Here is a 13,623-nt window from a genome sequence, read left to right as displayed (position 1 = left end):
TATTGGCCAGAAATGCTCAACGACGCGATGAGGTACATAGCTAAGTGCGACAAATGTCAACGACACGCAGGTATGACACATAAACCATCCGAATTCTTACATCCTACTTTAACCCCGTGGCCTTTCATGAAATGGGGAATGGATATAGTCGGTAAGCTACCCGTCGCCCCAGGACAGAAGGTCTTCATGCTAGCTCTAACGGATTATTTTTAAGTGGATAGAGGCAGGCGCGTTCCAACAAGTAAGAGACAAAGAGGTGTGTTCGTTTATATGGACTAACATTATATGCAGATTCGGAGTGCCATCAGAAATCATATGCGACAACGGATCACAATTCATCAGCGACAAGACCAGAGCTTTCTGCAAGACATGGAACATCGAACTAAAGACGTCGACGCCAAGATATCCCCAAGCAAACGGACAGGCGGAATCCAGCAACAAAACAATCATCTCATCGCTGAAAAAGCGACTGGACGACAAGAAGGGGCGATGGGCAGAAGAACTGCCATCCATCCTATGGGCCAATAGGACGACGCCTAGGACGGCGACGGGAGAGACTCCCTTCTCACTCGTTTACGGGTGCGAAGAAGTACTACCCCCCGAAGTGACACTGCCCAGTGCACGATATGGACTCATGACTCCGGAGCAGAACAACGTGGAGCTTAGTGAAAATCTCGACAACACAGAAGACTTCAGAGAAGCAGCGTTGATAAGGATGGCGTCGCAGCAACAGATCGTGGCAAAATGCTTCAACAAAAACGTCAAAGTGAAAGTGTTCAAGGAAGGCGACTGGGTGCTGCGCAAGGTATTCCAAAATACAAAGGAACTAAACGCAGGTAAGCTCGCACCAGCTTGGGAAGGACCGTACTTGATCCACAAAATCGTCGGAAAGGGGGCATACAGACTCGCCACCAAAGACGGCAAGTCGATCCCCCGAAGCTGGAACGCTACACATCTTAAACACTATCACTTTTAAACATTCGTCGTAGCCAATTTTATCAGTTGTCGTACCATCGTTTTTACCTTTGTAATTTCTTTTTATCGCTTTATTTTTTCATTCGGAACCATTACTGACTTAGGCATCGGAGGGCCGTTGGCATCCCCAACGGCCAATCCTCCTAGCAACCCATGTTTCCTTTTGCAGAAAGGTGACACCCAACGAATATCAACTAGAATCGACGACGTACGACGGAAAGCAAATCCCAAGTAACAAACGATGAACAAACGACACAGGTACTGTTTTACATACATATAGTTCTACCATCTTCAATATCTGTTTTTCGTAAAACACACGCTGCACGACACACGACAAAAACTGCGAAATACAAATGCAAAAGTCACAAGGAACGCACAAGTGAAAAAGGAACACACTTATATAACAGACTGCAAACTGCGCGACCCCTGGGGCCACGGCCTCCAAAATACAAACACACAAATTATCCAAACACTTCGTCGCCGCCACCGACGACGAGTAAAAACATCCGCAGTACGAATACAAACACACAAATTATCCAAGGCACCTCGTCGTCGCCATCGACGACGAGTAAAGAAATTCACAAACAAGACACAAAAACCAACTGAAAAATATTCAAACTACAAACTATTACATCCCTTCTTCTTGGGTAGAAGCCTGAATCTCCGCCTGAATCTCTTGCCTTTGCTCCTGGCCTGGGGGCACGACGACGCCAGTCACGTCCGACGTCTCCGCCAAAGACACCTCCTGAGCAGCAACGACAAGTGCGTCTCCCTCGTGCCACCCCTCTAAAGGTTCCCCCCCTGCTCCAACATAGGAGCGTCCTCGACCAGAGGAGTGACGTCGGTGTCAATCGCGACTGTCGCGGCAGTATCCGCCTCCACCTCGTCCACGTCCACCACCGGAACCGATAACTCCGCCATGGTACCACCGTTAGCCAGAAAGTCATCCACCTCCTTCTGACACGGCCAAATACTGGTCTCTCAATCATGCAAGAGTACATCATTTGCGCCCTTGTCCTCCATATAGCCAAAGCCTCGACATCCTTAGCCTCTTCCTGCAAAGCTTCATATAAACTCCGCAGCCCCTCCATCTCTTCCGAAGTCGAGACCAACTCCTCCTTCACCTTCTTCAACTCATTGGCCGCATCAGAAAGTTGCTCGTCCTTGGTCTTCAGCTGCTCGTTCTTTGTTTTAACCACTGCAGTCAGGTCGACCACTTTCTTCTCAGCAACCATCCATTTAGCCTCCCACGACGCAGCCGCCTTCTTCGTCGCCGCCAACTGCTTTCCAGCGTTGGTCAATTCGTTGCACAGTAGCGAACACTGCCTACGCACAGCCAACGCGGCCTGAGACGCTTGCGCACAACGCACACCCAAAACAAATTCAACACAATGAACATTTCACACACGACAAGAGAAAATAACATAATACTCACCCGCAAGCTAAGGTCAGCAGCGTCCGACGCGACAGGAAGAGGATCCACCTCGTGGTATCGTTGATATGTCGTGGGCAGAATCAAACGATCAGCGTAGGGCCAAATAACGGTCGCCTCACCGTCGCCCAAGAAGTTTGGGGGCAAGGAAATAACCGTGTCCTCGACAGCGCTCTTCTCGGCCGGACACTTCTTGGCCGACCCGACAGACACACCACCAACAACAACAGCGACAGGCGACGGCGCCTTGAACGGTTTGGAGGCGATGACGAAGCAATAGGATGGAAACCTTCACCACCTATGACAACGGGCGTATCAGGTGACGCCCCTATCTTAGAATGGCGAAAGATGACAGACACGGCCCGACTGCCAGACGCAGCAGACGAACCCTGCCCACCAGCGGCAGCCGTCGACCTCAGACGCTTCCTCGCCCTCTCCATCACTTCACTCTGCGACATCCGCGACACTGGCCTACTTGACAACGTGTGCTCTTCAAAAACAAAAACATAACACCATAAAACACAAACCCCCAAACACGTAACCAAAAAGACAAAAACAAAAAATAACACACAAACCTGAAGTGTCAGCCATATCTTCTTCTTCCTCAGCAGACGACGAATTTGCTACCACCTCCTCAGCCAAATCCAATCTCTTGCGACGACGAACCAAGGGAGCTACCTCCTCTTCTACCTCCTCCTCTGCACCTTCGACGTCGTCAAGACCAGCCTCCTCCTGACCGTCTAGGAAACCACCGTCGCGACTAAAAGATCTAGCCTCGACAGGATAACTTAAAAACTTCCGGTACTTGTCGATCGAGTCAGCGTTCAACTCAGTCAGCGACGATGCCTTGACAACTGAAAAACAAAACCAAGTAAGGCAACGTTCAGTAAAATAACGAGAAACAAAAACAAAAAAACCACCTTTACCTTCCATCGTCCACCCTTCAACCAAAAACTGCCCTTTATCCCCCAAAGAATCCTTGCTCACATAGACAAAACGACTTTGCCAACCCCTGTCGTTCACAGCTAAGCCAACGCCTAAATTCTTCTTCCCCTTCTTCGTGACTAATGTATATCTACAACACTCCTTCAGCGCCAGGTCGTAAGAAAACATCAAGTCAGACAAGTCAAAGGGCACTTGCCAATCTGCGGTAACTCCTTGCACCACCGCGAACACCCGCCAGATCTGGGGCATCAACTGACCCGGACTCAAATGAAAAAGTTCAATGAAGGACCTAGCTAACGGAGTGAAAGGAAATTTAAAACCAATCGTGAACGGATACTCGTACATGACGACGTACCCCTCCGGACAGTCAAGATCTTCTTCATCTGAAGCTGGAATCCTCACTTCCGCCGACGGCGGCAAACCAGCAAGCTCGACAAACGCCGCCGGATCCAGCACGGTAGAGTATATCGGATTAAGGGACTTAACCCGAACAGATCCCGACTCCCCCTTCCCTTTAACTACAATGGATTTAGATCTAACCATCTTACTTATGAAATTCTACAGGAAAATCGAAAGAAACAAGTGAACTTTACCTGAATTCGGACGAACTCAGTGCGAAAATCGAATTCTTCTTTCTCCTTTTCTCTCTCTTGTTTTCAAATCTGGAAACTTTTCGAAAACTTTGTGTGAGAAACTTTATTGCATGTCGTAGATTAGTATTTATTGCTCTGGTATTTCGAACGGTTTTTGTCCCACGAACTAAACAGTTATAGACGGTTTATTTTTCAAAATTGAAATTGTTTCTTTTGCTCTGAATGGCTCCGCAAAATCACAATTGGGGGCAAACTGTTATCCCTCTTTTTGGACTGACGACTTAACCGCTCTGACGTTTGATCATGTCGTGTCAACTAGGTTTGATCGTGTCGCAGGTCGAGGTCGAGTCAAGAGGACATGTCAGACGCGACATCGGACAACGAAGGATAAGCGACAGCAGATAGGCGACATAGGACCAACGACGTCGATAATTGGGACAAACAAGGAATAGGGCAAGAGCCAGGCCCAAAGCCCAAGATCCACAGCGCCGTCATAAGGGAAGAAAAGGTCCAAGAGATAATGAGAAGATCACGGAAGTGGTTGAAAGGAGGAGAAGATCATGGACAACGGATAACCCCTATCTTTTAGGGATTCTCCCAACCAACTAAGTGAGCAGACTAGCGTATAAAAGAAGAAGACGGTGACAAGCAAAGGACACGTTAACTCAAGCACTCATACTCTCAAGCTATTAAGTATTCATATTACTTTTGTATTTTCTCTTTAATTTCGTTACATTGATCTTTAGAAAAATACACAAACAATCAGATAGGATACTTAGTGGATTGATAGCCTCATAGCTATCCGCGGGTTTTTACCTTATTCCTGGGTTTTCCGCGTCAACACTTCTCTGTGTCGTGTCTCTCTTGTCTCTCTTTATTTGATTCTTGCTTAGTTAGTGTCGACCCGAGCCAAAGGTCGCCCCTAGACGAAATTTGGCATAAACAACTTGTATGTAGTAGAATAAATGAGTCACTCATCTATTAGTAATAGTGTTATGAAAATGTTGGTGTCCTTATATATTCTACAAAACTTTCCAACATATGTACATTCACCAATGTGGGACTCCAAGTCACAAAATATTTTTAGACTATAAAAAAAGTCGAGCTTGTTCACGAGCTTTCGAGCCGAGCCAAGGATAGCTCGTGCTTGGCTCGTTAAGATCTCGAGCCGAACTCGAACTCGAGTCGAGCCCACTCGAGTCGAGCTTTGACCGAGCTTTGTCGAGCCGAATATCGAGTAGTTCACGTGTAGGCTCAGCTCATTAACACCCCTAGGTTCATGTATGAGTGGAATAAGAGAGACTTAATTATATGCTAGCAGGAAACCCTCTTCCCTGGACTTATCTCTATCTTAGTATAGATTACTCGGTTTGTGAAATTCGTGACAAGTTGTGGAAACCCCAAACCAGCGATTGTTTATTTGAGTAAAGTTTTCTAGCGAATGTGTGTTACGTTTGTAGTTAATATAGAAAACACTTGATCCCCTTCCTTAAAAACAAAAACAAAACGCTTGATCACCGAGCATTCGACTCCTTAATTACCCCTTGTCAACCATATTTATTGTAGTGTCATAAGATTGAGTCAAGTGACCTTGTACATTTATCACTTGTGTGTCACTCTAGGTATTGCAACATACTTGGGGCGCATCACCATGCTCATGGTACTACCGATTTTACATAGAAAATTGATCTAAAATTATTTCAAACCAAATAACTCCTTCATATCCTAGATATTACCACTTAAAGATGTAAATTGACAGCTGTGTGAATTCCAATGGATTGTCTATAGACTATAGTGAACTAGAGGAAGTGTAACATAAATAAATAAAGAAATTATGAAGACAAAAAAAGTACGTTAGTTAGATATGGTAAAAATTAAGGGTGACTAAAAAGTTCGGGTACTCTAAATCGGAATCGAAACTTGTTATGAACCTGCAATTTTGGAGCCGAAACCTGTTGTTCAGGTTTCGGTTCTCAAGTTTTCGGAACGGGTGCCCTATTGGGTACCACATATACACCAGTTCTAATATGGAGTATTCAAAATCATGAACCAAGACCAAATAAAAATTCTTCATATGCCAAATATATAAAATAATTAAAGCTCAATTTTGGACATATAAATATAAAATTTCAATTTAAGCCCAACTATTAAACAATCAAGCAAACCATAAAATACATTTCTTTTTTAATAAATTAGCAATAAATTATTCAAATTTATAAAATAACAAGGTATCATTAACGAGAACCTGTTGCAACAAATTCTGATTCCGTTCTGAGTTTCAAGAATTTATTATAACACTTAGGCCCTGTTTAGTTCACCTTATTTTAGGACCTTATTACTTATTTCAGATTTAATCAGATCAGATCATATCAGATTATTATTATTATTATTATTATTATTTATTATTATTATTATTATTATTATTATTATTATTATTATTATTGGTATATATTTATGTCATTGTTATTATTACTATTATTTTATTACAATTATCGCTTTAATAAAAAAGAATGTTGTTGTTGGTGCAATTAAAATCTATTATTTAAAGGATAAAAAAACATTAACAAAACATTCAAAGTCATCATGTCCAAATTAAAACCATTAAGTCCATATCAAAAACGATATGATCAGATCATATCCATATCAGAACTGAGTTTTACAGATCAGAACCATTATATATCCAGACCAGAACCGGTAAGATCAGATAATATCTAGATCATGTTCAGATCTGCAAAGATCTTTTCTAGATCATAACCGATCCTTACAAATCATGTCTGATCCTTATAGAACCAATATGTTCAAATCATAACCGATTCGTACAGATCATGTCCAAATCAGAATCGATATGTCCAGATTAAAACTGATCTAGATATCGACTCTCTACATATTATGTTCAGATCATATCTGCAAAGATCATGTCCATACAAGAATTGATTTGTATAGAGCATGTCCATATTAGTTTTGGTCTGTAAAGATCATGACTAGATCAGAACTGATATGTATAAATCATGTCCAGATTAGAACAGATCTGTAAAAATTATGTCCAGATCAGAATTGATTTGTATAGATCATGTCCAGATTAGAATTGATATATCCAGATCAAAACTGATCTATTCAGATCAGAACCCATAAGTGTAGATCAGAACCCATATATCCAGATCGATCTATCTAAATCTATATTGATTTGTCAAGATCATATCCATGTCAAAACCCATATGTCTAGATCATGTCCCGTATGTCCAGATCATGTCTAAATTGGAATCAGATCATGTCCAAATCATGTCCAAATCTGTACTGTCATGTCCATATCATAACCGATTTGCCCAGGTCATGTCCAGATCAGAACCAAATTTGTACATATCATCCCCAAATCAGAACCGATCTTTACAGATCATATCCAGATCAGAACTGATATGTCCAGATCATAACCGATCTATCTAAATCATATTCAGGTCTATCTAATACAAGGAATAGTTAAATCATAAGCAAAAGTCAAATAAATAATAAAAATATTATAAATTTGTGTAACATTTATTTTATATGTAAGTTATTTAATATTAATAAATGTAGATATTTGTTTAAACTTAATTATGAAAAATCAGATCAAATCAGATCAAACCAGATCAGATCAGAAGAAATAAGTTCATATCAGATCAGACCAAAAAAATAAGTTCAACTTATATCAGATCAGATAGACCAGATCAGATCAGAGCGATGATCACAACGTGAAACGAAAAATCAAGCTAGAGAAATAAGGTGAATTAAACGGAAACTTAACAAGTAATGGTTTCAGTTTCTAAAAATATAATAGGTACCCTTATGCTTACCCTTAATAAAATCAAACATTATGGCCAACTCAGCACATGAGCTATTCAAAGTGAAAATAAAGTGAAAAGAACAAAACCGAGTTTTTATTTTAAAAAAAAACATAGGGAGAGACTACCTGCCGGCGGGCGAACCCTCCCCTCCCCTCCGCCCAAACACAACCCTAGCCTGTCCCCATCTTTCTCTCTCCCTCTCTTTCTCTTTCACCCTCCATAGCCGTGGTCTTTCAATGACCACGTTGCCAGAGGAGTCCGAACCCCTCTTTTTCTTCACCAACAATTCCCACTTCCCCCTTTATTGATCAATCAAAACTTCGAAGCTTCTTTCATGGCTGACATTTTGTGGGTTCATTCATCTTCAACCGATGACTAAAATGGTAAAGCTCTTCCAAACCCCATCTCCATTTCATCTTCTTAAGATTTATTCTTTGTTGGGTTCTTTTCATTTCAATAGATTCTCATCAAAATCTGGTCTTTCCTCCCTCAAATCTTCTCTTTCTTCATTGCAAATTTCCAATGATACTTTAGTTTCTAGAGTTTGTGAGATTTTATCCGACCATCAATGGAGACGGAGCTCCGAATTGTTTCGGTTGAGCCCCAATTTAACGCCCCATCTTATGGAACGAATTATCCGTACCCACATGGATGTTGGATCACTTTTGCAGTTCTTTTACTGGGTTTCTAAGAGACCCTCTTATGAACATGATTTTAATTGTTATTTTTCTATGTTAGATAGACTTATTGTGGATCATCGTTGCCACGACGATGCCCAGCATTTGATTGTTACGAGTGTTAGAGTTTGTAAGAATGGGGAAGAATTGAAATGGGTTATGGAATTTTTGGTTGATATTAGAAGAAGAGGTTTCAAGATTAGTATGTATAGTTACAATACCTTATTGATTGCATTGGGTAAGTTCGACATGGTCGGAGCTGCCTATAATGTGTATACCGAGATGCTGTCTAGTGGGATTAGCCCTAGTGTTTTCACATTGAATACTTTGATCAATATGTTCTGTAAGAAGGGGAAGGTTGAGAAGGGCGAGCTATTTTTAAGTAAGATTTATCAGTATGGAATGTGTCCTGATGTTTTTACATATACATCTTTGATTCTTGGGCATTGTAGAAACCGTGATGTAGGCAAGGCATTTGGGGTGTTCAATTGGATGTTGAAGAAGGGTTGTCAACCAGACTCGGTTACCTATAATACTCTCATCAATGGGCTCTGTGATGATGGCAAGTTGGATGAGGGTTTGAGGTTACTTGGGGAAATGGTTGAGAAAGGAATTGCACCTACAGTTAATACTTTCACCGTTCCAATTGTCAAACTTTGTGAGTATGGTCAGGTTGAGAAAGCTTCCAGACTTGTGGGGGCCATGTCGAAAAGAGGCTGTCATCCTAATGTTCATACGTACACAGCCCTTATTAGTGGGTTGTCTCGTACAGGGAGTCTGGATGTTGCTATTGGATTATACAACAAAATGATGAAAGATGGTGTTGCTCCAAATACTGCTACATGTAATGCTTTGATCCAGGAATTGTGTGAGGGGGGACGGATTGAACAAGCTTTGAGGATTTTTGGCTGGATGGAAGTCCGTAGGTGTTATCCAAGTACTACTACCTGTAACACATTGATCCGTGAATTGTGTGAGGACGGAAGGATTGAACAAGCTGTGAGGATTTTTGACTGGATGGAAGCCCATGGCTGCCTACGAAATTCTCGTACCTACAATGAAATGATAAGTGGGCTATGTTTAAGAGGTACTTTGCAAGAAGCTATGGTGCTTTTTGGTGATATGACTAGGGATGGTCCTTCACCTACTGTGGAAACATACAATATTCTGATTTATGGTTACATAATGCAAAAGAATCTTGACAATGCTGTGAGATTGTTTGATTTGATGAGGGAGAGTGGATGTGGCCCTGATGAATACACTTACAATGAAATGATACTTGGGTTCTGCAAAGGAGGAAAGTTGGAGCTAGCATCTTCTCTGTTCCATGAAATGTATGGACGAGGTTTGCGTCCAAATGAATATACCTTCACCATTCTCATTGATGGTCATTGCAAGGCAGGAAACATTGATGGAGCACAAGAATTACTTGGTAAGATGGAGGAGTTTGGTTGTTCTCCTACAACTGAGACCTTTAATGCCATTATAAGTGGATTAGCAAAAGACAATAGATTTGCAGATGCAGAGAATATGTGCAGCAGGTTGTCTGAGTATGGATTGTTGCCTAATGTTGTCACCTACACATCACTGTTGGATGGTCTTTGTCAACATGGTGGGACAAATCTTGCATTCAAGGTGATTCATGAGATGGAAAAGAATAACTGCCAACCAAATTTGCGTACTTACAGTGTACTCATATATAGGTTGTGTCAAGAAGGAAAAGTTGATTGTGCAGAAGGTTTGTTTGAAGAAATGCAAAAGAAAGGGATATCCCCTGATGTGGTGGCATTTACCTCTCTTATTGATGGTTTTGTAATGATTGATAGGCTAGAACGTGCCTTTTGCCTTCTCCGCAAGATGTTAAGCTTGAGCTGCCAACCTAATTTTCGCACTTTCTGTGTGCTGCTCAAAGGTTTGCAGAAAGAATGTCAGTTGATCATGAACAAGGCTGCAGTCCAGAATGATGTCTCCTATGGATTCCCTTCTGATGCTAAGGACATTGGATCTGATTTGGTCAGCCAACTATTAGTCAGACTTTCAGAAATTGACGGTGAACCCACAGTTAGTACATACAGTACTCTAATCAGTGGTTTATACAGAGAAGGAAAATACGACGTGGCAGAACAATTGGTAAAAAACATGCAAGAGAAACAATTGCCTCTGAACAATGACATCTTTAATTTGCTATTGCTAATTTATTGTAGAAGCTCAAGAGTGGAACCTGCTCTGGGTATCTTGAAATCATTGTCAAGTAGTGAGTTTGAACCCCCATTATCTACTTATGGATTGCTTATGTCTATGTTGTGCAAGTTGAATCAGGAGGATGAAGCTGTGTCTCTGTTTAAGAACATTCTTGAGAAAAAATGGAACACTGATGAGGTTGTTTGGAGTGTGTTGGTTAATGGATTATTGAAGGAAGGACAAGTGGGTCCATGTGTAAAGCTCCTTCAAGTCCTTCAGTCCAGTAAACAGACCGTCAGCCGATACACTATCAAGTTTTTGGCTGAAGAAATATCAAAAGTGGATGGGTCTTTTGAAACTAATCTACTTGTTGACGAACTGTTAGGCACTAGGAATAGTTTTCCTGGTTGAGATTTTGCATTTCAGTGAGCTTTGGCTTGTGATTAATGAAATGGCTTGTGTTGGTGTTTCTGCAAGTGATTTTGATGGAATGGGAACATTTCGCCTAAGTTTCACCTTTGCAGCTCCATTATCCGGAGGAGGTGAGCCTATTAAGTACTAACTTCTAGATCTGCTTAGTCTTGTGTGTATTTTTGTGGCAGTATTCTTTTTGTCTTCCATTTGAACTATTTTTGGTTGATTTTGCTGATAAATTTTTGAAACTGATTCTATAACTATTCGATTTAAATGGCAGGACCTGGATTTTCTGTCAGAGATTGGTCACTCGTGGCCATTGGCATTTGCAGCCAGAGGCCCATGATTAATTCCAGTTGCATCTTTCTCCATATGATCATATGTGGTTGGTTCGAGGGAATAATTCTCCTTTCGCAATTTTCTTTCGAAGGCATGTCTCTTACCCCTGTTGATGGTGGAGACTGAAGTGCAATTAGTAGAGCTGGCTTTGAGGGCGTCTCTTTTGAGCCTGGAATTCAGAGAAGCTGCCTATAACATGGTGAATTGGTGCTTCACTGCAGGTGGCTAAATCATCAAGACTGGGGCTCTGTGAGGTAAGATCTCCACCTGAAATATCAGTTTCCTGAAACCCTTCAAGACTTACTCAAACATATAGATTGTCAGCTAGGAAAGGAGAGAGAGGGGAAAATCCTCAAGTCTTGTACAGTCTTCAACTGAAGTTTGTTCATGTGATTGTCTACTAATGGATTTAATATGACATTTAGTAAGAAGAATGATGCCAAGTTTCTGACTTTTGGATTATCTAGCAGGAGATATTAATGCCAATGCATTTGTAATTGCAAAGAATCTTTATACTATAAAATACAAGAGAAAGGAACAGTAGGATGAACAGAAAACAAAAAGTACAATTTATCGAATTTATGTCAAATGTGTTTCCCAAATATATTCCCCTTGTATCAGTTATGTACTACATGGTTCTCGAAATGCTTCTTGACTAAATTAATTAGATTAGTCACACTTGAGATTGTTAACATGACATTTCAAATATATCAGCTAATATGTTTGATGATATTTGTTTTTCTAGTTTCTACAAGTGCTAGTTTTGACTCCGTCCTTCTCAAGGTTTTTAAAACCTTTTCTCTCTACTTTTTAATACTCCGTATTATTTACACGCACATACACATGCATGCACTCAATCTTGATGGTAGAGAAATTTTTATCTCTTACTTCGTATATCCCAAGCTCAAGGAACTAAAATGAATTACTGATGACGATGATGTCTTGCCATTTTGGATATTACATATTGGTATATACGGAGTACAATGTCAAGTGCTATGTTTTGATGAAGTTAGAAGTTAACATTTTCCTTTAACACATACTCATGCTAGTAATTCACTAGAAAATAGGGGATGTTTCCCCAGTTCCACAAATATAAAAATATACATTGAATATATCTTAGCTGCATTTTCATGTATGGGTGGGAGTTGGTGGTCACTAGCTATGAAGTATGAACTGTCTTAAGGCTCTAAGACTTCTATGAAATTTCTTTTGACACTACTCTTGGATGCATATGAGGTTATAGATCAGTGGAAATCCTGAAATGGAATATGGACTATGGATGTGGAGCTATGACACCTGAGATGAGTGTTCAAGTAAAGCTCGTTACTGAATACTGACAGATGATCAATGTGCCTGCAATCGTTATGAAAAGGATATAGCAGTTGAGGAAGGTTTTTATGGGCCTGCAGGAGTAATTGTTGATAGGAGGATTAGCTAGTTATGGGGTGGGGGGGGGGGGGGGGTGTGGCCTTGGAGGGGTTTCTTTACTTGCTTGCCGAAATTGCAGCTGTGAAACCTGTTGTTTAAGACATATTTCACCGTTTGTCTTTTCATTTGAACTATTTTTGGCACTGGTTTGAAGGAGTGGATAATGATTTCAGAAGTTTGTGCTGGCAAACTAATTTCAGTGGCTCACTTGTGTTCTCCGATGTCATTTGATGTCAGTATCTCTTATCCTCGTCTCATACTTGCTGTCACCTGTAACACCTTAACTATTAGTGATCCTATCAGCTATTGCCTGTGGCTGTGGATTTATTTTGTCACTAGTAACTGTGTAACGTTGTTGGATACTTGAGTGAGATGTTTATGTGTTACCGTCTCAGTTTGCTTTAAATTCTGCATGTCCTTGGAGGAGTCCTGATTATATTTAGTAGTCAAGATAGTTTGTCCTTTGCCTTTTCCTGGATGCATGATTAATTAAATAAATATATGCAAGAAATAGTGATTTTTGGTGCTACCTTTGTTGCAGGCTCGAGCAAATTACTAGGATGGGGCAATGACATTTATAAAAAAACCTTGAGCAAGTGTACAGAAACAGGATTTGTGACGTGACACTGAGTTGTCCCTTTTTGTTGTATACGTAACCAGATAAGTATTATCAGACTACATTTTGTTTTAGGTGAACCCATTCATTGATCTAGTTTGATTCATATTCTTTTTAACATAAAGCAATAAAAATAGAGTATCTGATATTGCTGACAGAGCTTTTTGTATTCAGTTTTACTTTGCACTGTCAGAATTACTACCGA

The 13,623-nt window shown here is 40.7% G+C and overlaps 1 protein-coding gene across 1 annotated transcript; it reads left to right on the top strand.

The window, feature by feature from the left end:
• The first annotated feature begins 7,853 nt into the window (after nucleotides 1-7,853).
• Nucleotides 7,854-13,575, top strand: LOC110805730 (pentatricopeptide repeat-containing protein At1g63150). The gene is made up of 3 exons (XM_022011353.2): nucleotides 7,854-11,163; nucleotides 11,316-11,628; nucleotides 13,344-13,575. Exon 1 carries the CDS (start codon nucleotides 8,135-8,137, stop codon nucleotides 11,030-11,032), a length of 2,898 nt encoding a protein of 965 aa, XP_021867045.2. The 5' UTR covers nucleotides 7,854-8,134; the 3' UTR covers nucleotides 11,033-11,163; nucleotides 11,316-11,628; nucleotides 13,344-13,575.
• Nucleotides 13,576-13,623: the final 48 nt, after the last annotated feature.

The sequence above is a fragment of the Spinacia oleracea genome, chromosome 2 (assembly GCF_020520425.1).
Source record: "Spinacia oleracea cultivar Varoflay chromosome 2, BTI_SOV_V1, whole genome shotgun sequence".
Taxonomy (NCBI): Eukaryota; Viridiplantae; Streptophyta; class Magnoliopsida; order Caryophyllales; family Amaranthaceae; genus Spinacia; species Spinacia oleracea.
Note: the sequence above shows the minus strand (reverse complement) of the source record. Positions and strands in the feature narration are given on the sequence as shown.